The sequence below is a fragment of the Paramisgurnus dabryanus genome, chromosome 7 (assembly GCF_030506205.2).
Source record: "Paramisgurnus dabryanus chromosome 7, PD_genome_1.1, whole genome shotgun sequence".
NCBI classification, from domain to species: domain Eukaryota; kingdom Metazoa; phylum Chordata; class Actinopteri; order Cypriniformes; family Cobitidae; genus Paramisgurnus; species Paramisgurnus dabryanus.
This window is the reverse complement of record NC_133343.1, coordinates 19,529,145-19,552,471: the sequence shown is the minus strand read 5'-3', so window position 1 is coordinate 19,552,471 and position 23,327 is coordinate 19,529,145. Positions and strand designations below refer to the sequence as shown.

The window sequence follows — 23,327 nt, the reverse complement described above, 5'->3', positions numbered from 1 at the left end:
TGTATGTTTATTAGAGATGTAACGATTCAATCGCGTGTCCCATTAAAAATGCAAAAAAATCTGAAATGCTAAAAAATCTGAAATCGATTCTGAATCGCAAGACTGCGGTTCTTTGTTGCATTTTGTCAGTAGGAAGTCGGAGACGTTTATAACATGCATTTAAAAAAGCAACACTCGTTAAATAAAAATCATTCAAAATATTCTTTATTATCATGAAAATACCTGAAACAATTTGAAGAACAGCGTATAAATATTCCTGTAGACATTTCCTGGAATAGCGTTTGTAATGCTACGTCTTCTGTGGCACAAAGGGCATTTCTACATGAGAGCGCCCCCTGGCGTTCGGATGTGCCGGGATTTCACCGTAATTCATTCAAATTCATTAATTGAGAAAACGCGCATTTGCACGGTTAATCGTTACACCCCTAATGTTTATATATTTAAAGAAGAACATTTTCTGGAAGGCATTAAACTTTGTGAAAATCATGAAAAATGCTGCCGCTGGCTGGCAACTTTTTTAAAAAACACTGGTGGGGGAAAGATTTAAAACAAAGTAGCGAAAGAGAAACATGTTGAGGCAATTACCTTACACATTTATATACATTTAAAATAGACTTAACTAAAACTACCAACCTGTGCATTAATTACATAATTTACTACACTAAATGTATCAAGAACATTAACACAATTATTAACACACAGACACACAAGTAGACACACATGTGGGCAGCTCTACTTACTTGGCAATAGGATTTACACTGGCCTCCACAACTGACAGACATTTACAGCACTTGATGTTGTCTGGAAACTCTTGAATACCTGATAAAAGCGAGTTAAACATGTTGATGTATTTGTGTATCAAACACTGAGAAAGATTTGAAGGTAACCCTTACAGAATAAAGTATTTAGGGTAATAATATATACAGCGTACCATTTTTACTAATATCTAACTCCTTCAGATTCACAAGGCTGGCGATGGTGGTTGGCAGGTTGGAGAGGTCATTGTCAGGCATGCTAAGCTTCTTAAGTGCTTGACAATTGAAGAGTTGCTGAGAACAGGAGAGAGATACTGCTGTAGGTCATACATGTATTCATACAGTCATTTTCTGTACCCTCCGTGGGAGCTGTCCATGGTCCTGAACTAGACAATTACATTAGCCTAAACTAAAAACACTACACTTAGTACAGTTTAACATGCTTTATAGGAATTATTAAAATTACATTTCTAAGTAAGGAGGTGACAGAGCTACTGCTGCGTAGATATTATAAATATTTAAATGAACACTTGACAACTTCTTACCTTAGGCAGCTCCTCAATCTGGTTGGCATCCAGGTAGAGCTCTTCTAGTGTGCGCTCGAAGCTAAAGATCTCCTTAGGGACCTGCTGCAGGCTACAGTGGGAGTAATCCAGCACTGAGATGACCTCCTCCTCCCCCCGGAAGCATCGACAGGGCACCAGGCGGCCGATGATCTTCCTCTTGGTAGTCATCTCCAGACACTGCACTTTAAGAAGAGAAAGCAGGAGAGCATGATGAACTATGAAAGATAAACCAGTTTTATGATACAGGGATCATGATGCTCCTGGGAAGACTGTATTGCTGAAATATTACTTTGCGTTTCATCTCACTGTGTGAGATGACAAAGCAGAAAAAAATAATAATACTGTATTGTATTGAAAAGGGGTTGGGCTGTCTGCTGAGCATTGTGCAACAAATTACATAGTACTACAGTGTTTCTATAGTTGGCACTAACTGTCTAGAGCTTTTAGCTATAATAAATGCTTTTCATTATCTATGAACCTTACTATGGGCTATCATTATCTTTAGCTTATTACAAAGCTCTCAAATATATTCGATTATGATTGATCAATTACACACCATTTTGTTTTGAAAAGGAATATTTAACTGTTATCCCTGGCAATCAATCTCTGATATTGTGCTAGTGTAACATCTCTGAAGGAAATCAGAAGTCTCTTTCAAATAACACAATAAAATAATTTTGCTTAAATCAATATTTCACACAATTTATTTATTTATTTATTTGATACAGTCACAAGTCATTATCACTAATTAATCCATTTTAGGGTAACACAACATTTGAATACCTCTTCTGGGTTAATTTCCACCTGTCTGGTTATTCCTTTATCAATATCAGAATAATTCAACTCAAATGGCTGAATAAAGCAAGAGAATTTAATTTAATTTATACAATTGAATCTGAATACAGAAGTCAAACTTCAACCTGTACAAAAGTGCATTATTTGTCACTAGCACATACACAACATCAATTTTACTACAGCATATCATTAAATTCAGGTTTATTTCTATAGCACGTTTCACTATTTGGTATTGTTGCATGGCAGCTGTACAGAAAAAAACAAGAAAAGACAATATAGACAATAAATACAGATCACAAATATAAAAATATAGTAATATCAAATAATAATATAGAAACACAGTGAAATAAAATAATAAAAAAGAGGAAATACAGAGGTAAAATACAATGTATAACAGAATACATGTTTTTTCAGAGAATGCATGCTATTGCAAATCTTAAACAATAAAAAAGAAGAAAAGTGTGTACACCACAGCTCCAAAAATTAATCTTTAACCTCCTAAGATCCCAGCTTTGGTTTGTCTTTTTTCAGATTTCTACCAGCTATTTGGGGTTAGGAAGAACCAATAAATATAATTACTAGGGATGCACCGATAGGATTTTTTGGCCGATACCGATGCCGATACCGATATTAAACACTTGTATACAATACTATACAGTTGGTCTATTTGCTAGTTTATTTCTGCATCAAATTATTTTTACTGAACATGGATTTGATCTAATTAACATTCAACTGACCAACATAATAAGAGAGGCACAAATTAAGCTAAAACAAATATAATAAGACAGCATGACAACCTTCAAAGGTGGTTTTTGCTGTTCAGCATTTATTTTATTAACAACATTAACTCGTTTTTTTTACATATAATGGATTTCTTTATGCAGTTAATTAATAGGCCGATACCGATTGTTTTTCTCGTGCTATTGCCGATATGCCGATGGTTTCAAATTCATCAAAAATCGGCCGATAAATATCGGCGGCCGATACATCGGTGCATCACTAATAATTACCAAATATTTTTCTTTTAACATGAAGCAGTGTAATTGTCCATGTTTGTGTAACAGGTTCCAGTTACACAAAAATCAGTATTATGGTGCAAACAACACAAAAAATGTGATGTCCACGTATGTTAAAACATGTTGTCACTACCAGAGATGAAGTTTCAAACTGAATGGCTCTTCATCTGGCAATTCACAAAATGTCACACAGACCCTTTCATACTACAACAACAAATCACATGATCAACCACATGTTCATGTTAAACAAAAAACCTGAAATCAACTCAAAGTGAAAACAGCAATGTATTTAAACAAAAGTCAAATGTAGTAGTAATAAGAAACATACCTGACAATAAAAACATATATTAAAGAAATCAAACTATCAAACTCTTTATTGAGACCATTAAGTGAAACTGTGCCCAAAGTGTAAATCCAATGCTTTCTTCATTTTAAAAGTAAATTATTACTAAAGGTAATTTCACAACCTTTAGACCAGTGTACACTGTCAGAAAAAATGGTCAGAATATGCACCCCAGCTGTCACTGGGGCTGTACCCTTTCAAAACATACAGCTTTGCACCTAAGGATATCATTTTAGTATCTCAGAGGTACATATTGGTACCAAAAAGAGCTTATTAGTACCTCAGAAATACATATTAGTATCTCAAAGGTAAATATTGGTACTAAATGTTTACATATCTGCACCTAATGGTCCATATTAGGACCTTTTTAAGGGTACTGCCCCAGTGACAGCTAGGGTACATATTTTGACAATTTTTTCTAACAATGTAGGTCCCTAAGGTTCAGTAATCTACCCAAAATTGTATTATGTTTTGTATTCCTGTAAATACAGGAATTCCTGACAGTGTACGTAGTAATGCGTCATGACTCTAGAAGTCCGCAACACACTTTTTAATAGTTAAGACATTTGGTTTCTACACTAGCAAACTAAAAAATAGGGGGTGATACCAATAATTTCCTTAAAAATGAGAAACGTATTGGATTGACACTTTGGACACAGTGATCATGTGGTTGATCATGTGATATGTTTTTGGAGTATTAAAGGATCTGTGACATTTTGTGAATTGTCTGATGAAGAGCCATTTAAAACATCACCTGTGTTGAGAACTTGTATAAAAGATTTATTTTCGGATTTGTGTGGTGTGCATTTATTTTTTTGTGGTTGAACTGCAAACTTGACCTTATATGTGTGCACAAAAGATGAATTTTACAAATACAATCTGTATGATAAATCATCAGTAGGATATTATATTCATAGCTGTATTAAAAATGTGTGTAAAACTGTATGTAAGATGTAAATTAGCAGAACCTGTAAAAAGGATTTCATAACAACTTGAAAGGTACTTCATAGAGGAAAATCCCAATCGTGTCCTGTCTGGACATAACCTAAATTGCTTATCCAGCTGCACAAAGTGTTTTAATTGCAAAAGGGGCAGAAAAGATGGTAGACCATACCAAAGCCCTCATAAAAACTTCACAACACAGAATTTAACGCCGCCCCTTCATCTAAACCGTGAGACAAGCCTCATAACCTTCCTGATAACATAATCTGTGCTCCATAAGACAATATAACATAAAGAGTTAACGCTTTTAACTTCAATGCCGTTAGCGAGCCTTAACCTGTGTCGTAAATCAAAGCAGTTTATCTGATTTGGTTTATCGTGAAAGCTCAATTGACACCCATGAAAGAAATCCTTCTGGGAGTCAATCACAAATATCAGTCAAAGAAAAAGGAAACAGTATAACACAAAATTGCTTTTATCAATCAACCGTGATAAGATATGTCTCCGCTGTCTCTGTCCTGACAAGAAGCCAAAGTGAAAGAAGAGACACAGCGCGCATCATAATGTTCTCCATGCAGGGTTGCAAATGTGCCGCTAAAACAATTTCTGAGAGGGCATTAGGGAATAACGTCTGAAAAGAAAAACAAGCTGTGCTAATACAGAGTTCTTTTGTCTCTTGCAAATGCAAATGTATCACAGATAATTAAAACATCTTCCACTCAACAAAGAAAAGCAGTGGATTTGGATGAACTGCTACACAAAGGATTCCAGGAAATTGAAAATTCAGTGTCAGAGAGTGAAAATTTAAGGCTGGCATTTTTTGACAGACCCGGTAACCAAATATAAGCCTGCTGCATGTGCAAAGACTTTCTTCAAGAAGGATGTGTACGGACATTCAGTCAAATACTTGATGATGTGCTGTTCTGTATAGTAATAAAACAAATTGACCAGAATGATGCAAGAAGGTGAAATTGAAGTTAAACAGAAAAGATTTCAGACATCACGAGTGAGATTCTATGAAGCAGTGAATCAGATTTCAACAGAAAAAGAGGATATCCTGAACTTATTTCTCACAAGCACTCCAAATACCATATAAATAAATGCTGTATCTGTTGTCTCAGGCACTCCATTAAGGTTCAAAACGTAAAAGCATTTCTTTGTAAATAAATGCCACATGCAGAGAACTATCAGCAACCATTTAAAAGAATAAAAAACTGCTTCCATGGGGATTGTGAGATAGCAAAACAACTGCTCTAGATAATAGTTTTTTTTTCTTTAGAGAGAGAGAGAGAGAGTGAGAGTGAAAGAAAGATGATCGTAATGATAAGATAAAGTCATGTTCACCCACAAGAAAATAAAAACCTCTTAGATGAGATAGTAGATTTTTCTCAACTGATTCACTTGTATGTGAACTCTCACCATTTGTATGGCTTCTATACAAGATAATAAAAAAGCAGAATGATAAAAGTTAAAAGCTAAAATAACTAAAGCATGAATGAATTTGCAGATGTTTTAATTATTTAACCTCAGAACATGCATATTAAAGTTCTTATATGCATTAAAACTTTTGTGACAGGGCAGCATATATATATAGTACTGAATGTCATGCTACAGATCCACAGTGTGTCACGGTATGATTTTTGATATTTCACACTTTTAATGTGTAAGCAGAATATGTACACTGGAGCTACCCTTTCAAAAAGTACAACTTTGTTCATATGAGTTACCTCAGATATTGGTACCATAGAAAGTTCCTTAGTACCTCAAAGATACATATAATCTCAAAGGTACATATTGGTACTAAATGTATACGAATATCTATTTTGACAATTTTTCTAACAGTGCACATTTTTAAAACAATGTGCTATTTTGTGTCCATTTCAAATAATCTTTCAATTTATATAAAAAAGTGACAACAAGACAGCTAATCATTTTATTTGACTAGTTTAGTTTATTAATTGACAGAATTGGAAGCACACCACTCTCATCACAAGGATTATTATTCCTCAGGAGGAAATGTTTGGCTGATTGCTACATTAGATAAATGAATTACTGTAATCATCCACTGTTTCATGTGTTTGTCAGTTTACTGTGGGTACTGTACACACATGCCACAATTCTGGTTGAGGGAAGCATGGAGAGCAGGATACATGTTACATGCTGCTTTACACCATTTGAATGGACCTACTGACACAAACCTGCAGAGGTGAGTAGATTACTTGGGAATTGTAATCCGCTACTGATTATAAACTACAATACACAGCAAAAGGGGAAAAAGTAACACAATCTCTTTGATTTTACATAGTTTGTATTACGAAATGTACTTACGAAAATTAACCATGGTTTTACTACAGTAAAAAAAAAAAAACGTGGTTACTGTAGTGGTAAATGGTAAATGGACTGCATTTATATAGCGCTTTTAACAGACCTACGGCCATCCAAAGCGCTTTACAATTAGCCTCACATTCACCCATTCATACACCGACGGCGGTGTCAGCCATGCAAGGCGCCAGCCAGCTCGTCAGGAGCAGCTGGGGTTAGGTGTCTTACACAGCAAAATCACCAGTGTTAAATTTTCAGGGATGGTGTTAAATACACAGTGTTGATGCTGTTTTAACACTATCTGGTAATAAAATAACACTGCCATTGCTAGGCCAGTGTTATATTCAGGACAGTGTCAGTGTAAAACAAGGGTGTTATCAGGGCTGCGTTCAGCCCCGACAGAACGTTGCACAACGTTTATTAAACAGAAACGGTGATGCATTGAACACCCTGTTGTGATGACGCAAGAGTTGCAACTACGGTAGCTGAGAGGCCATTCTTTGTGTTCTTTTTTAAATGTTTCTGAAGCCTGATGAAATCGTTATAAATGTGTGTTTAATACTGTAAAATGCCCTCGATGTTACAGTCACTGACCTTGCCGTCCAGAATGAAAGACAACATTCCAACTTGAACCCATTGAGCGAGCTGTCTCTTTACTATCGCGTGGTTTTATACATCTTGCCGCTGATTGGGCCGACATTTCTGACACACCCACCAAACAAGAGAAAACGCTTCTAAAACCTGTTGGATTCCGTTGCACACCGTTTCAAGGAAACATATCGTTCAACCCGGAAACCGTAGCAAAACGTTGCGCACCGGTGTGAGATTGAACGTGCCCCAGATTTCACTCTGAGCGGTGTAAATCAAGCCACGCCTCCACTAAACATATCCTGTCAGGGATTTTACCGCCATTTTCTTTCACAGGAGGACTGAATAGATCAGGTAAATCAGTCTCATAATATTCACATGGTTTAGCTAAATTAAACTGTTATTTCTCTGTCTGACTCTACGCAGTAATATGCCAAAAAACCTAAATAAGATATTTTTCCCATTTTATTTCCCCTTTGTTCGTTATTTGGTTCAGTTTAATCAAAGCTACCTTGTGTTACGTTGTTCCCTTGTTAGTTTAGTATAAAGTTCAACTGCTAGCTAAAAGTTTAAAACCAAGAAGGATAATATTAACAGGAGATATGAACGAAAGAATTGAACCATGATAAAACGCGACATGCACTACAAATTGAAGGTATGAAATTAAGTTAAATGAAAGCTCGTTTATTCACCATATGATGCTCGTTATGAGGTAATCATATAGGCTAGATACCGTGAGTTAACGAGGTCGTTTACATGCACGTGAGTGCACGGATATCGGTTAATTATTCAAATTACTGAAAAACACGGAGAAAACCGCAACCGCATCGTCATGTGTTTTTCTAAGATGTATGCAAACAGGGGAAATATCGCCAAACCAACAATAAATTTGACCAAAACCTCACAATATATCATCATTTGTATGCACAGATTGGATGCATTGTGTGTTGTAAGCTTTTCGTGGCGCTAGATGTCAGACAGATGCAAATGGCAAATACATAGCTACGAAAGTGTAAAACGTGTATGGCGAACATTTGTTTTTTTCTGTCATTATAGATGCTAGTTTGGTGAAAGTTCACACTGAGTGCTTCAAATCATTCAGAAGAGATGCTGTTTTTAGGGCAGTTTATTAAAGAAGACCTGACATGGATGACTTCCAATGAGAAACAACTGCTAATACTTATATAAATTCATTACAGAAGGTAAGTTTATATATTTATACATATAAATCATTTTATTTGACATAACTGAACAGTTAACCAATCTTTTTAGTATATGTAGTTTTGTACATATTATTATTATTAATCTGGAAAGAAACTCACATGACCTGCTGCCAACTTTAATAAAAATATTATCTTCTCATACATCGTTTTGCTATTGATGTCATATTAAATAGCAATCAAATTGATTACTATTTTGAAAATGTATAAATGAAGATTCATATTGTCTTGAGTGCTGTTTTTAATATAAAAAGAATGTTGAGTTTTCAGAGTCTTTATTGTCATTTTTGTGATAGGACCCTACCAGACTACATTTGAATACGGCATACCCATGAATTCTGGAACTGTTATTCCTTAACCCAGTTTGGAGGATAAGAGCTTACCAACTAGTTATGTGAGTACACACAGTACATTAGTACTGTACACTGTCTCTAACATGATTTATTATACTGAGATGATTTTGATTCAAATAACGGTTAAAACTGCACCCTTTTTGGTATTTTCTTGACTCTTTTTGTCTTTGAAAATCTGCAGAAATATGCTGAGGTGATGTATTGCAAAATAGCCAACATACAACAATATGGATGACCCTCTGTCTGGTCAACAGGAGTTTAAATATGGTAAGTGTACATGGGTTTGCTACTTTTACGGTTTTAAAGTTTAACTGTATACTCATGGTGTTTAAATTCTGTTTTGCTAGGACGGGAAAGTGATGTGGCAGCTCTTCCCTGGCTCATTCACCTCTTGCCTTTCATTTGTGAAAGGAAGAAAGAAGAAAGAGGGTCATTGTGCAACTGAAGCTACTGATTGTGCTATGTAAGTTTTTTTAGTATTTTGTTCTAGTTATTTATTCAGCAGTTAGTTTGCTTGCATTGTTCACCCCATGTAAATACATACAAGTTCATAAATACACATCAAATACATTCATCAAATACACTCTTTTAAAACACTTAGGTGATGAGCATCAATCCATGCTTTGAGGGGAATGAATCAGCACAGCCCTGCCTGCACTGCGTTGGGAACAGAAGTTGCATCCAGAATTTTTGCATCATTCTGGACCAAAAAGCCATTCCCTCCATGATGAAGACCACTGATGCAGCCTTCCACTACATCATGAGTAAAACAACTACAGAACTAAATACCAGGTTGGAACGTATTTAAGGAAAATGAAACGTCTTTTGAATTGAAATGTCTGTTTTGTTATGGATAAATCTTTAGTATTGTGAAGGATAAGCATTTCTGCCTGCCAGTAAGGTAATTGCAGTGTATTTTAATGTTCAAGTTTTGAGTAGGGTGGCTAATTTTTTTTAAACCCTCATTTGATATATTAAAGACCTTATAATAAGTGGTTTTCATGTCACTGCGCTGTGGTATAAGATAACTTTCATTATTCCATACTGTATTCTGTATTCTAATTGTAGCTGAGGTATTTAAATAAGCAGTGTTAAATGCAAAGTGTTGTGTGTATCAATGTAAATATTAAATGTGATGTACTTTAATAAAAAGAGGTTTTGCAATATTTCTTGTCATTTGTCTTTTATAGAAACAACCCATTATTAACAAAAGTGGCTATTAATCCGTATTTTAACACTTAACATTGTTGAATTCACATTACACTGGTGTTGACCTTAAATTAGGAGTGTTAATTTTTAACACTGTATTTCTGTGCCAACACCAGTGTAGTGTGGAAACAACAATGAATAGTGTTGAACAAAGTGTAAAATTTAACAATATTGAGTGTTAAATTAACATATAATGAGTGTTGTTAAATTAACACTACACTTTTGACTAAATTAACACAGTGTAGTGTGGACACATATACACACTTTTTCAGTGTTAAATTTGACACCCTGGGTGTTATTTTAACACCAGTGATTTTGCTGTGTATATATGCACTATATTTTAAGTATGTATATTAAAAATAAAAGTAAATGAAACAATAGCAACATTCCAGAAAAGGTCATTGCTATGCTCCAATCACTACTCAATGTTAACATGATCATGAATAGATTTAGTTACATAGCGTGTTTTATTACATTTTAAAATACTACACAAATGCACAAAGGCAGTTAAAAGCATAATAGATACCAAGTGTTTTCCATACAAAAGTACCGACAATTGTTGTGAAATGATCACAGAAGTAATTCATACTAATGGCCAAATAGAGATCTTTCTCTATTGTTGGGCTGAATATAGCAATATAGGCAGATCAATAATGTTTTGCCAATAGTTAATGGTGATGACAGTTTGCGGTACTGGATTACAGATGCATGAGCTAAACTTAACCTCAAAATAACATAAAGTTGTTAAAGGCTAAACTTATCACCTGCTTTTGAAATAAGAAAAATGTATGTGTGTGCTAATTTTATACATACGATTCAGATAAGATTTTACTCTGTTTTACCAGTAACACTGTGCTGTGTGGATATTTTATTAGAAAACAACAATGATGGATATAAATAATCTGTATAAAATCTGATGTAAACACTGGAGAATATATCAAAATGTCTCAAATGTATTACTCTAAATCCTTTGACCTTTACAATGCTATATACAGTAGCCTATGTAAAGATGAACATTGGACATTGGAATACACATATAAAACACGTTAGGGCTGCCCTTGTGGATCAGCTTGCTCACATATTTATATATTCCAATTTTGTAAGCTTATGAAAAAATATAAAGATTTTAAAAAGTAAATGAAAATATAAAAAATAAGTAATACATGTAACTTAATCCATGTATAATGATAGAACCACAAAGGGAGGCAAGGGCAGCGTATCCAAATGCAATTAGAGATTTAATAATGAAAAACAAAGAGAATTAATTCAGTGCGAGCCTCAGTGGACGAGTAGCGGCTATCTTTGAGTGTACATTGGTTGAACACTCATTATTGCGGTGCATTGTAAGTGCACTCAATAATGTCCACTATGAATTTGGACAGTGCACTATTCAAGGGTATACGAGGCTATTTCGAACACAGCCTAGGGAAATATAGGCTGCGTCCAAATTAAAAGCTCGAAAATGCTGCCTTCGGAGGCAGCATTCCAAGGCATAAAGGCATATCCGAATCCAATGTTAGGTTTACTTCCTGACTTCTAAGATACCTTAGCTCAGAAGTGGGGAACCCTGGATCCTGGAGGGCCACTGTCCTGCAGAGTTTGGTTCCAACCCTAACCAAACACACCTGCATTTCATTTCCAAGTAATCCTGAAGACTTGAATTAGATTTTTCAGGTGTGTTTAATTAGGGTTGGAATTAAACTCTGCAGGACAGTGGCCCTCATTAACCAGGATTCCCCACCCCTGCCTTAGCTGTTTCTTAATCTTAAGGCTGCAGCCTCTGGAGGTTGCATTTGTAGGCTGCATACATCATCTACAGTGTCTTATTTTAGAATATTAACAATTATAAAATTGACTGTTATTCTTATTTAATCGTAAATTGTTGTAATATGCTTGTGACTTGTGAATGTAATGCTCAGTTAACTTAAACAAACCAGGCTTGATAAAGTATGCAGCATGCATATGCGACCTCCGCAGGACGCAGCCTTCAGATTGAGAAATGGCGCTTCATTGAATCGTCAGGTCAGACAACTGCTGCTTGCCGTAGTGACGTGTGGGCCATGTTTCATTTTTTTTTTTTTTTGCGAATTAAGTGAATTAGATGGTGAATTGGTCAAAAAACAAAAAAAGTACTTTGATAGTAGCGGTACTTTGATAGCACACATCACAGTCACATGCCTTCAGCGGCAGCTCAAGTTGGACAAAATTTCTAACCGGCATGCACTGCTTCAAGTCAGCCACCTATCGGTCTGCGCAGCGCCGCATGAAGTTGAACAAACCTATTGCCTCATGAGGCAGCAAGGCAACAAGTCAGCTGCCTAAGCCTTCGGACGCAGCCCTGGTTAACAAGGTAACAAGACACACACTTGGGGAGACAATTAAGAACGTAACCAGTGGACAAAAGAACTACAGGCCTGTGACAGGAAACAGGAACTCAAAATACAAACTAAAAGTCCACAAAACAATCATTACACCATGTAATGGAATAAAATAGTAATTTTAAATATTTAAAAATGTAATCTAGTTTAATTAAAAGTACTTGATTTTTGGAATCTGATTACATAATCCAGATAACTTGTAATCAGTTAATACCCAGCTCTGCACACCAGCACATTACAGCACAGTACATAAACAATAAAGGTGCTTCACGATGCCATTGAAGAACCTTTCCTGTCTAAATGGTTCTGTAAAGCACCTTTAACATCTGAAGAACCATTTCACAAAAGGTTCTTTAAGGTGAAAAAAGGGTTCTAAAAAACTTTATAAAAGGGATTGTTCTTTAAAGGTTTGAAAGGTTCTTCTATGGTATCGCTGTGAAGAACCTTTCAAGCACATGTACTGTATTTATAATAGTGTACTTCACAAAGAAATGCATTTTCTAAGAATATCATTTTATAATGGTCTCATCTTCTTTAGTCTATCTAAATAAAAAAATGCATGTAGTTAATGCATTCAGAGATTTTATAGGTATTAGGCTCTAATACCTATGTGACATTCACCAATTCAGATCTGTATCTTCTCTAAACATAAATATGAAGAAAAAAAACTATCATATCAGATACAACATCCCATAACCATAAGATTATTTGCCTACTGTTTCCACAAAATCCATTTATCTTAATCCAACACAACCTTTGCATTCAATAGGAAAGCCAGACTACATGAGTTCAGTTCTGCTCAGGGTGCTATGGAAACTGCATGACGCAAGAGCCGCAAAGGCGAGAGGACACATTCACAAGTTCCCAGCTCTGCTCTAGCAAAATGGCTTAATTTCTGTCTTGCAGTCAGCTCACATAGAGACATCTTCAATATTTCACTGCCTCTTCCTACTCTGAATGTCTTTATACTGACTTTTTGGTGTAGCAAGATTGCAAAATATGAAATCTACAGAGAGCTGAGTCGCCATAAGATGAAATGCTATCGGTGTCAATCCTCAGCCCATGAATGATGTTAAATTTATCCAACCGAAAAAGTCTTATAAAGGTTATTAATTTGACTCAAGCTAGAAATAAAGGTGCTCTCAAAGGAAATAAAAGCAGAACGTTGTATATGGTCATTAAAAATGCATGTTTATCTCACAACAGCTTCTCAGTGCCACATGCGGCAAGACTGACACATATTGTTTGTAACAGATAAAAACCTGTTTCCTAGGAAACTATTTCTACATATTTATTTTTGTAATGGTTTAACATGGTCCTCACAGTCAGAGTCAGCACATCAAATGGTTAGTTATCAGAATTCATATCACATTAAACAAATGTTGACAGCATTTGATTAAAATCATAAATATCCTCTATGTATACTGTGTATATAATTGTTAATATAGGCCTACTACATTTAATTGCTTTTGTTCAGTTTCTGATCTTTAGCACTGGTGAGTCTGTACACAGGTTCAGTTATCATGGATGAGAGTGATATTAATCTCATGGGAATTGTGCCTCGGGTCAACTAAGCTCAAGGGACAACAGATGATAACAAGAGCACATCTGTACATCACAACAGAAGACAGTTACTCCTAAAACATGGCTTCCCTATCTTATAGATCTTCGGTTTGCAAATTGTTGAATTGCTTGTTAAAAATACAAGAAAGTTCTAACTCAAAACAACTATGTTCTAGTTTCAGAATAAATTAAAGGCATATTGTGTAAGATTACAAAAAATCACTAGCATAATGTTATACATTCTGTTAACATGTGTACTTACATTATCCCAAATTGTTCAACAATATTTGAATTTGTCAATCAATTTTTATATAACAAATTAATCAGTGTTAATAAATGAATCCATTAAAGTGACACTTTGTAATTTTTCAACCTTCATAATATATTTTCAAGACCTTTGTGATGGTACATCGACTTAAAATAGGTTGAATGACATGTCCACCATAGCTTGACACCCCGTATCGCTTTTACTCTTACTTTTAAACTTGGGGTTTCGGGTAGTAACCCGAGCACAAAACAAAAAACTAAAAAAATCTGCTTTACGGCATACGTCACTTTCTCCACTTCCTCAAATTCGGACGTGAGAGTGCAACTATTTATTTTCCTGATGTTTTTGTCATGGCCGAAGCAGCAACTAAGAAAACGAAACCCAAGGTTTTGTCGGAGGAGACCAGAAAGAGAAAATAGGAGAGTGACAGAATAAAAAGAAGGACGAGGATTAATTATATTGGGTCAGCGTTCGCTCGCTGGCATGAACTAAAGAAGGAGGACGGGTTTCTGAGCGATGGTTACTTGGCCCTCATGCTTTTGTACTAGTAAGTAATGTTATAATGCTTGCATAAGTGCTTTTATGAGTCATTTTTACGTGAATTTTACTGGAGGATACTTGGAGAGTTTAGAGAGAAACTTATTTCACGTGACATTGTGGTGCCGTGGTGGCGTCATGGACCTACGATACGGGCGATCTGGGGTTCAATTCTCCTTCAAGGCAATTTTTTAAATATAAACTTTAACCAAGCGAACACCGTTACAACTGGCTTGTTAACATGAGCTACACGATCTTTTGCCGTTTCAAAAAATAAAACCCATGAAATTATATTATATGACACATGACATGCTGGAAGGCACACTTTGTGACCTAAAGAGTTGTTTTCTTTTCCTTTGCGACAGTGCTGTGGCGCTTATGGCCTCTAGGGGCGCTAGACATTAAAAAAACATGTCTAGCACCCCCAAGTGGCCAAAAAGTTACATGGTGTGCCTTTAAAGGAACACACCCACATTTTGGGAATTTAGCGTATCCCCCAGAGTTAGATAAGTCCTTTCCCATCTCCGTGTGTGCTGTAACTCTGCCTGACGCAGCCCCTGCTAGCTTAGCTTAGCACAAAGACAAGAAGTGAGGGGCCCCAGCTAGCAAACTGCTCCCAATAAGGGACAAATTAACGCAAATTTAAAAAAAACATGTGATTTGTATAGTAACACCGTGTAAAAATAACAAGGTCATATGAGACACAGCCATCTTTTAACAGTATACATACTAGGAACTATATTTTCAGAAGGTAAAGCACTGCTACTTGGGCGAAGTGATTTGTTCGCAGCACTCAAGAAGCCCCCTGGTGAGGAGCAGAAAGTTCGGTCTGAGTTGTGCAAATCACTCCGCCCAAGTAGCAGTGCTTCGCCTTGAGAATATAGTTCCCAGTATGTATACTGTTAAAGGATGGCTGTGTCTCATATGGCCTTGTTTTTGTACACGGTATGACTATACAAATCACAACAAATAAATTGGAAAATGTTCATGTTATTTTGTCAATTATTGGAAGCAGTTTGCTAGCTGGAGCCATTCACTTCCAGTCGTCGTGCTAAGCTAAGCTAGCGGTGGCTGCATCAAACAGAGTTACCTCACCCACGGAGATGATAAAGGTATTTATGGACTTATCTAACTATGGGGGATATTGTGAATAAGCTAAATTCCCAAAATGTGGGTGTGCTCCTTTAAGGTACAGCAAACCCTGAGGTAATTTGACAGACTGTGACCGGAAGGCCACTGAAGAGAAAATGAACATGAGATGAAGCCAAAATGGTGATAGGGAGACTGGCACATGTAAATTTTGGTTGGTACTGATTGTGGCTCCATTGCTCTTATGACAAGCACATTCAATTTATTCACTTCACCAAAAAGATAAAGAAGTGGGAGTTTTAATGGAGTAGGTAACCGAAAGCATTTTAGTGCAATTGATTCAACAGAAGTTTCTCTCAAAAAGTCTAAGCTTTGAACACCATTGAGTGAAATAACCAAAAGGGTCACCCAAAGCAAACAGAAAATGTTTCAATGTTTTGTATATGTTATATATGTTTGCTGTACATAATAGCAGATGACCGTTTTGACACAACTGCTGTGATGATCAGACAACCTGCCTTGCCTCCGTTTGGCTCAGTCCCAGTTCTCTTCCTCAATGACCATGACTGCTCAGGAGCAGCCGCTCTGCTGCCTCAGCATGAGGTACGGCTATTTGGCAGACACTGCAGCTTTCTCCAATAATCAGAGGCAGAAGACATGCAGGAAAACAAATATGCCCCAGGGACTTTTGAAGAAATCCTTCCCAGAGCGGTGCAAATAGAAAGCTACAGCTTTAAATTCAGAATCAATTAATGATTCGCTGGCAAGGCATCATTTTTACTTTTTTACTACAAAGTACAATCAATTACATTAAGACAAACTTATCTGGATGAAATGTACACAAACTGAGCTACATTTTAAACAGTGTAATGAACAAATGGATCACTGCGAATTGTACTGTGAATGTTTGCCAAACTGTGAGTTTTGCATTAAAAATGTGTGCTCATTTTGAGATGTTTCTCTGCATGCACTAAAATCTAAGTCAAAGAAGCATGGCCCAGTTTAAGGTGTGCAGTAATTATTAAAAGTTTGCTGGTATGAAAATAAAACATGAGGACATGTACTATAATGTGTTTATCCAAGTTCTTTAACGCTAAAAAGGGACATTTTTGACCTGGCTTTCTGGTCTCATGATTACAAAAATTTAAAGGGGACATTTTACAAGACTTTTTAAGATGTAAAATAAATCTTTGGTGTCCCCAGAATACATATGTGAAGTTCTAGCTCAAAATACCCCACAGATCATTTATTATAGCATGTTAAAATTGCCACTTTGTAGGTGTAAGCAAAAATGGGCCGTTTTTTGGGCCTTTTAAATGCAAATGAGTTAACCTCTGCACTAAATGGTAGTGCTTTGGTTAAGGGGCGGTATTATACCCTTCTGACATCACAAGGGGAGCCAAATCTCAATTACCTATTTTTTCATATGCTTGCATAGAATGATTTACCAAAACTAAGTTACTGACTGAGTTGATCTTTTTCACATTTTCTAGGTTGATAGAAGCACTGGGGACCCAATTATAGCACTAAAACATGGAAAAAGTCAGATTTTCATGGTATTTCCCCTTTAAAAGGAGTTACTTGAAATTTAGTACAGTATGTAGTCATAAGCCAGTAGAGGCAATTTAATGGAAAAGAGTGCCATGGTCACACGGTCATGGTTTGTTGATACATTAAAATAATGGTCCCTCGCAGTCGAGGCAGTATCCTTTTAATAAGTAAAGTACACATTTGCACATAAAGAGTTCATATTATTTCGTTATTTATTCTTCATGCCATTCCAGCTTATATGGCTTTATTCATGGCGAGAACTGGGTAATTCATACATAAGTTGATTCAGGCAAGTTAATCCATACACAGGTTGGTTGAGGGGCAATTTCTTGGTATCTCCAATTCCTTGCATGTTTTTGTCCTGTGGGAGTAATCCAGTGTACCCAGAGTAAACCTATGCAGACACAGGGAGAACATGCAAACTCCACACAGAACAGCGACCAGACCTAGCCGGGGCTCAAACCGGGGACCTCCTTGCTGTGAGGCAACAGTGCTACCCACCATGGTTGGACTGGCCATCTGGCATACCGGGCATTTTTTCCCGTGGACCGCGGAGCTATTTGGGCTGACAGACACTTTTTTAATTGTTTCTGAATGGCACATAAATCCGGAAAGTTGATCAGCGGCCCGATTGACATAGGGCTGGCCCAATCACATTGTTAAGCACCAACCTCTTTCACTTTGGTCCTGCCGAAGTAATGCAAAAAAAAAAAACAAGCGCAAGAGTAACCACCGGCCCTTGACACACGCTCTGTGGACCATAGGCTATTTTCTTCACTGACGTAGATACCTGTACAGTTTAAAAATGTTGACAAATCAAAAAGAAAGAAGGCGTGAGTTTCTGTTCACAGAAGCCGTCGTACACAACTCCCAACCATTCGAATTACACACCCCAGCAAGATTTTTAACCAGTCAAACAAAAGAAATTGAGTTTTTGTTAAGACGAACGTGAATTCCAGCCAATCACATTACAGAGCTTAGCAGAATTCCAACCAATTAAATGAAAGAAGGCGGGAGTCTCTGTTTACTAAGTTTGAGCGTTTGTATAGTGCTTAACACATGAATGCATATTGTTTAAAAGCTGAAATCACAGAAAATGCATCCTTATATTAAAAAATACAGACAGTTAGCAAACCCAGAGATGCAAACTACTTAACTTTAGGTTAATTTTGCAGTTTTAATAAAAAAATTCCTTCTCATGTTAACAAAGTCCGTCCACACCTTTGGTTACTTTTTTGCTGTTCTGGTACTTTTTAGTAAATTAATTTGTTCTCAATTATGATTTATAAAACTTATTGAGAGATCTTCCCCCTCAGATCTGAGTCAAAGCCTCAGGTTTAACATTGTTTTATGTCATGGTTGGTATACACATTCAAGAGACCAAAAAGACCGAAAATGTGTGCGTTATCGAATGAGGGGCTGGTCTGGTCCAAAATGCCATGGCTGATTTTTTGTCCCAGTCCACACATGCTACCAACTGAGCCACCAAACCACTGAGCCACTGTGCCACCCCCAGACATACCTGTCAACATTGGTATTTAAAAATAAGGGAAATGTCCCAACCCTAATAGCCCCCCCAATTTTCACTACTATGCAAGGGAATAGATGGGTATACCTTATACTGTATTTAATTATATATACCTTGTATATATAATTATAATTTTTTGTATGGCTCTCTTGCATCTGCAAGAGACTTGATATACACATATGTCGCAGATGTTGCATTCCTTAACACCTTCTAAGGCACAAACAGCAGTGTTTTCCAACACGCAAAGTTATAAAAAATGCACACTGCCACACACAAGTGCGAGTTTGTGTATGCAGGGAATGGGCAGATGGGCCCGTCATCCTCCACCCTCCCTCTGGACGCTTTTATTCTTCTTTAACTGCTATTTTTTCTTCTTGTTTTTTTGGCGGATGTTGTTTGAGTGATATGTTACAAATGTAACAAACATCAAATACGACCAGTGGGGTTTTTTAGAGAAAGATTAAAATAATAAAATATCAAGAAAAATCTGATTCCTTGTGATACAAACCCTACAAAACACACCAACGTAACTATTCTACAATTTAGACACAATGACAGTGATAAAAGACTGCCGTCTTGCTGCCAAACACCAAGAGAATATGCACAAAACCTTGAAGTTTAGGCTAAGCATTATACAAGTGGGTATTTTAGGTCACCTTGATGAAAGGGAGTCCTGGCTGCCTATGTGGATCTTGGGGCCCGGGGACAGTTGCGCTAATGGAGACAGATCCAGGACACAAAGCAGAAAAGAGAGAGCTTTTTATAGACAAGACAGAAAGGAAATAGAACAGGTAGCTCACCCTTGGAGTTCTGCAACTTTTCACTCCCCCCCCAGGTTATGAAATTGTTGTCTATTTTTTAACATCTAACAACTTTCACCCTAATCACTATGTGTTCTACTTAAACCATAATCACTGCCTGTACAATAAAGATTAGAATAAATGTAAATGTAGTCTTTTAAAGTCAATAAAAACCTTGCCACTTTTAAATAAAGCACTGCCGCTACAACGAGCAGGTAATGTAGTCGTCCTGTAGCTCAGCTGGTAGAGCTTTGCATTAGTTGTGCAAAAGGTTGTGGGTTTGATCCCAAGAAATGGTTTGCATTGTGTGGAAGAGAAAAGAATTGGCAAAGCCAAATATAGCCTATAATCTCATTCAGACAACAGTGGCCACATCCATGGTAAACCACAATGGTCTTGATATGAAACAGCATCTGTGTGCCCCAAGCTCAGGCCTGATAAGCTAACAACATTTGTGCCGGTGGCTTACAAACATGCCATCGACCCAGAAAATCTGTTTAAAAGTAGCATAGTAATCTCAGCAGCTTTATACAGCACCGTGATGGAGGCGACCAGTAATACTGAAAGCCATTCATAAGCTGGCAACTATTTATTTTCCTCTTTAAATGCTAATCATAAAATTCAAAATAAAAACAAAGCAACAAAAAACCCCAGTAAAAACCAATTAAACGGTAAGCTGATTGCAATGGCTTTCTTGTGCCTAGTTAATGGACCGTGTACAAAGGCAGGGAATACAGCGATTGCATGAACTCTCTGTGCAACCATGAGTCAGAATAAAGATAATGGAAAGCAGTAAAGTTTTTAAATGTTTCTGCTGGAAAACATTCAAAAGACTGAGCATCCCACCATTTGTGAAATGGTGTTAATAGAAATTAAACTTAACTTACAAAGATATATATATATATATATATTTTAATGTGAAGTGGTGCTTTCAGGTAAAAAGGTTATTGAAGGAACAGTTTACCTGAAAATGAATCCCTTGTCCATCCAAACCTTTCTTTATTCGAAAACAAGGTTTTGAAAAAAAATCCTGGCCACTCTTTTTCATGTAATGAAAGTTAATGAGGATTGGGGCTGTGAAGCTCTGACATGACAAAAGAGCAGCAAGTTACATTGTGTAATATTTCAAGTTCATCATTTTACGCAAAGCTTGCACACTACAAATGGACCACAAAGATGCTGTCATGGTGTTTTCTTCTGGGTTTTTTTTTGAAACTCTGCACTGAGCATCTATTCCATGAACACTTGTTGGACTATAAAAAGAATTGGAAAAACAAATTCCAAGTGCAGGCACTCAGTAGGTACAAAAGTTAAAAAGCCTTTATTAATAATCAAGCGCTAAAACATTAAAACGCCAACACGTATCGGCCCACTGGCCTTCATCAGGGTGTTGGTACTGTAACAAACAGACAGATACACACAACACTTATAGTTATATTGATTATTGGACTTGTTGGACTATAATGAGGGTAAACTTTGGGGTAAACACTGTACTGTCATGGTAATTTTTACCAAGCCATTCAATCACAGCGGAGGAGGGTCAGGACAAGCACAACCCCGACAAACTAGGGATGCTTAACGATTAATTGTGATTAATCGATAGCAGACGAAAAGTTTTAGTTTATATCATATATGTGTGTGAACTGTGTATAATAACTTTGTATAAATAAATGTACTCACATGCATGTATATGTTTTAGAAATGTTTACATGTGTATATACATTTGTATATTTATGTATAATTTATATTATATATAAATATAAAAACTTAATATATAATTTGTTTTCTTAAAATTATACATGCATGTGTGCATATTTATATATATATATACATATTTATTATACACAGTTTACACACATATGTGATGTAAACAAAAACTTTTATTCTGCTATAGATTAATCGCGATTAATCGTTAAGCATCCCTACGACACACTATCAGATTCTATATTTACATTGACTAAAAAAAAAACAAGACAGAAATGTATATTTTTGATCTCCAAGGATACATGTCCGAAATTATACACCTGGGATACCAACATTTTAATATTTGTTGATTAAACAAATTATCTGCAAAATCAGATATTGCTGGTGTAATGTTCCTCTAAACTCTTTTCAGCAGAATCTCTTACAAACGTTGAAAAAAAACAGCTAAAAAACAGAGACTTTCTGTGAATACTTGGAACATGTTGAATGCTCTGCCAATATAAAAAGTCCTATAATAATTTCTCTCTAAACATATATTGTGTAAGGTCCATTTCCACAACAGTCTTCAACCAAAATGGGAAATTTTGTCGCTTTATGGTCCAGGGTCACTTGTCCCTTCACTGTCCATCCACACAAAATTGCTCAATGCTTTCACAGCCTTAATTGTTGTCATTTCCGCTCTGTGGAAGGATGTTTATGTGCATGTAGTAAGTAAATTGTTAAAAAAAAATGCAAAGGCAAAAACTTTCTGTTTCTACTACAATTGTTGTGTAAACCTGCCCTAGAAAATGCTGAAACTTTATTAGCTGAGAGTAACTTTGTATAGCGTTCCCACATAATTGCCTCCCTAAGACAAATTACTCTAGCCTGGGTGCCAGCCGATCTTAGCCCCGCCCACAACATTTTGAGGAACGGGAAGATCGGTCTGGAGTTTCACCGTTGAGTTGCTACTATGCTCGACCCAAAGCTGGTCGAACCAATCAAATTGTCAGGGCGGGCTTTATATGATGATGGACAGATGATCAGTAACGTAAATCAACCACGTCACCAAAGAGCGCGTGTGTTGCTGTTGAATCTGTTGTTTACAACGAAATGGCTGCCGCGGTAGAAATCAGATGTGTGGACTCTGACATTGAGTCTGTTCTAAAAGATATCGACAGAGCATTGATTTTAAAAGAGGAACAGAGAAACGCGAGCAAGGCATTTGTTGATGTTTTTGCCGTCCTACGGGATTCGACAAAAGTTGTCGCACTTATGAAAGATCAAGTTAAAGAAGCAACTAAAATGGGTATCACGGCGATGCAACTCGGTGTGCACGACGAGATGGATATAACAAGCAAACGTAATGGGTATCGTCGTGGATGAAGTTCAACTAATGTACAAATGGTAAGAGATAGTCTTACTGTATGACTTAATGTGATATAAATGAAATGTTGTAAACATAGTAGGTGTTGATGTACGTTCGCAAACTCAGACTTGTAGTGTGTGTCGTAGCGAAATAACTAGCAGTTCGGTCAAGCTGCAAATACGTCATTTCAACATACGTCTCACACCCCGTTGCTCTGATTGGTCGTAGGTCTATCCAATTGAGTGCAGAGGCATTTTTCGGTTGAGACACGCCTCATAATTATAGCTCAATGGAGCGGTATCAGACTCAAATTCTGACTAGAATTGAGTATGACAACGTCAGGCTAAAATTACTCCTTTGTTTTTCTCACTCCTGTGATGTCAATTTGGATAAAGCATCTGCTTAAATAGAATGATATAGTATCTCAGCAACCAGAACTCATCTCAGCTGAA

The 23,327-nt window shown here is 36.5% G+C and overlaps 1 protein-coding gene and 1 long non-coding RNA gene across 12 annotated transcripts in view; one reads left to right on the top strand and one right to left on the bottom strand.

Moving 5' to 3' along the window:
* Positions 1–23,327, bottom strand: part of lrrc7 (leucine rich repeat containing 7) — a 136,302-nt gene that overhangs the window by 52,179 nt on the left and 60,796 nt on the right. For all 10 annotated transcript variants that reach the window (XM_065240420.2, XM_065240422.2, XM_065240406.2 and 7 more), the window contains 3 exons: positions 1,301–1,503; positions 932–1,049; positions 741–819 (listed from right to left, as the gene is read on the bottom strand). In XM_065240420.2, coding sequence (XP_065096492.1) covers positions 741–819; positions 932–1,049; positions 1,301–1,489 — 386 coding nt within the window. In that variant the 5' untranslated portion in view covers positions 1,490–1,503. The remainder of the gene's footprint in view (positions 1–740; positions 820–931; positions 1,050–1,300; positions 1,504–23,327) is intronic.
* Positions 7,888–10,363, top strand: LOC135718158 (uncharacterized). Of its 2 annotated transcripts, none has more exons than XR_012336968.1 (5): positions 7,888–8,529; positions 8,844–8,941; positions 9,082–9,167; positions 9,258–9,363; positions 9,502–10,363. It is a non-coding gene; the product is annotated as an uncharacterized lncRNA (long non-coding RNA). The 2 variants fall into 2 exon arrangements; XR_010520615.2 differs by having other exon boundaries at positions 9,248–9,363.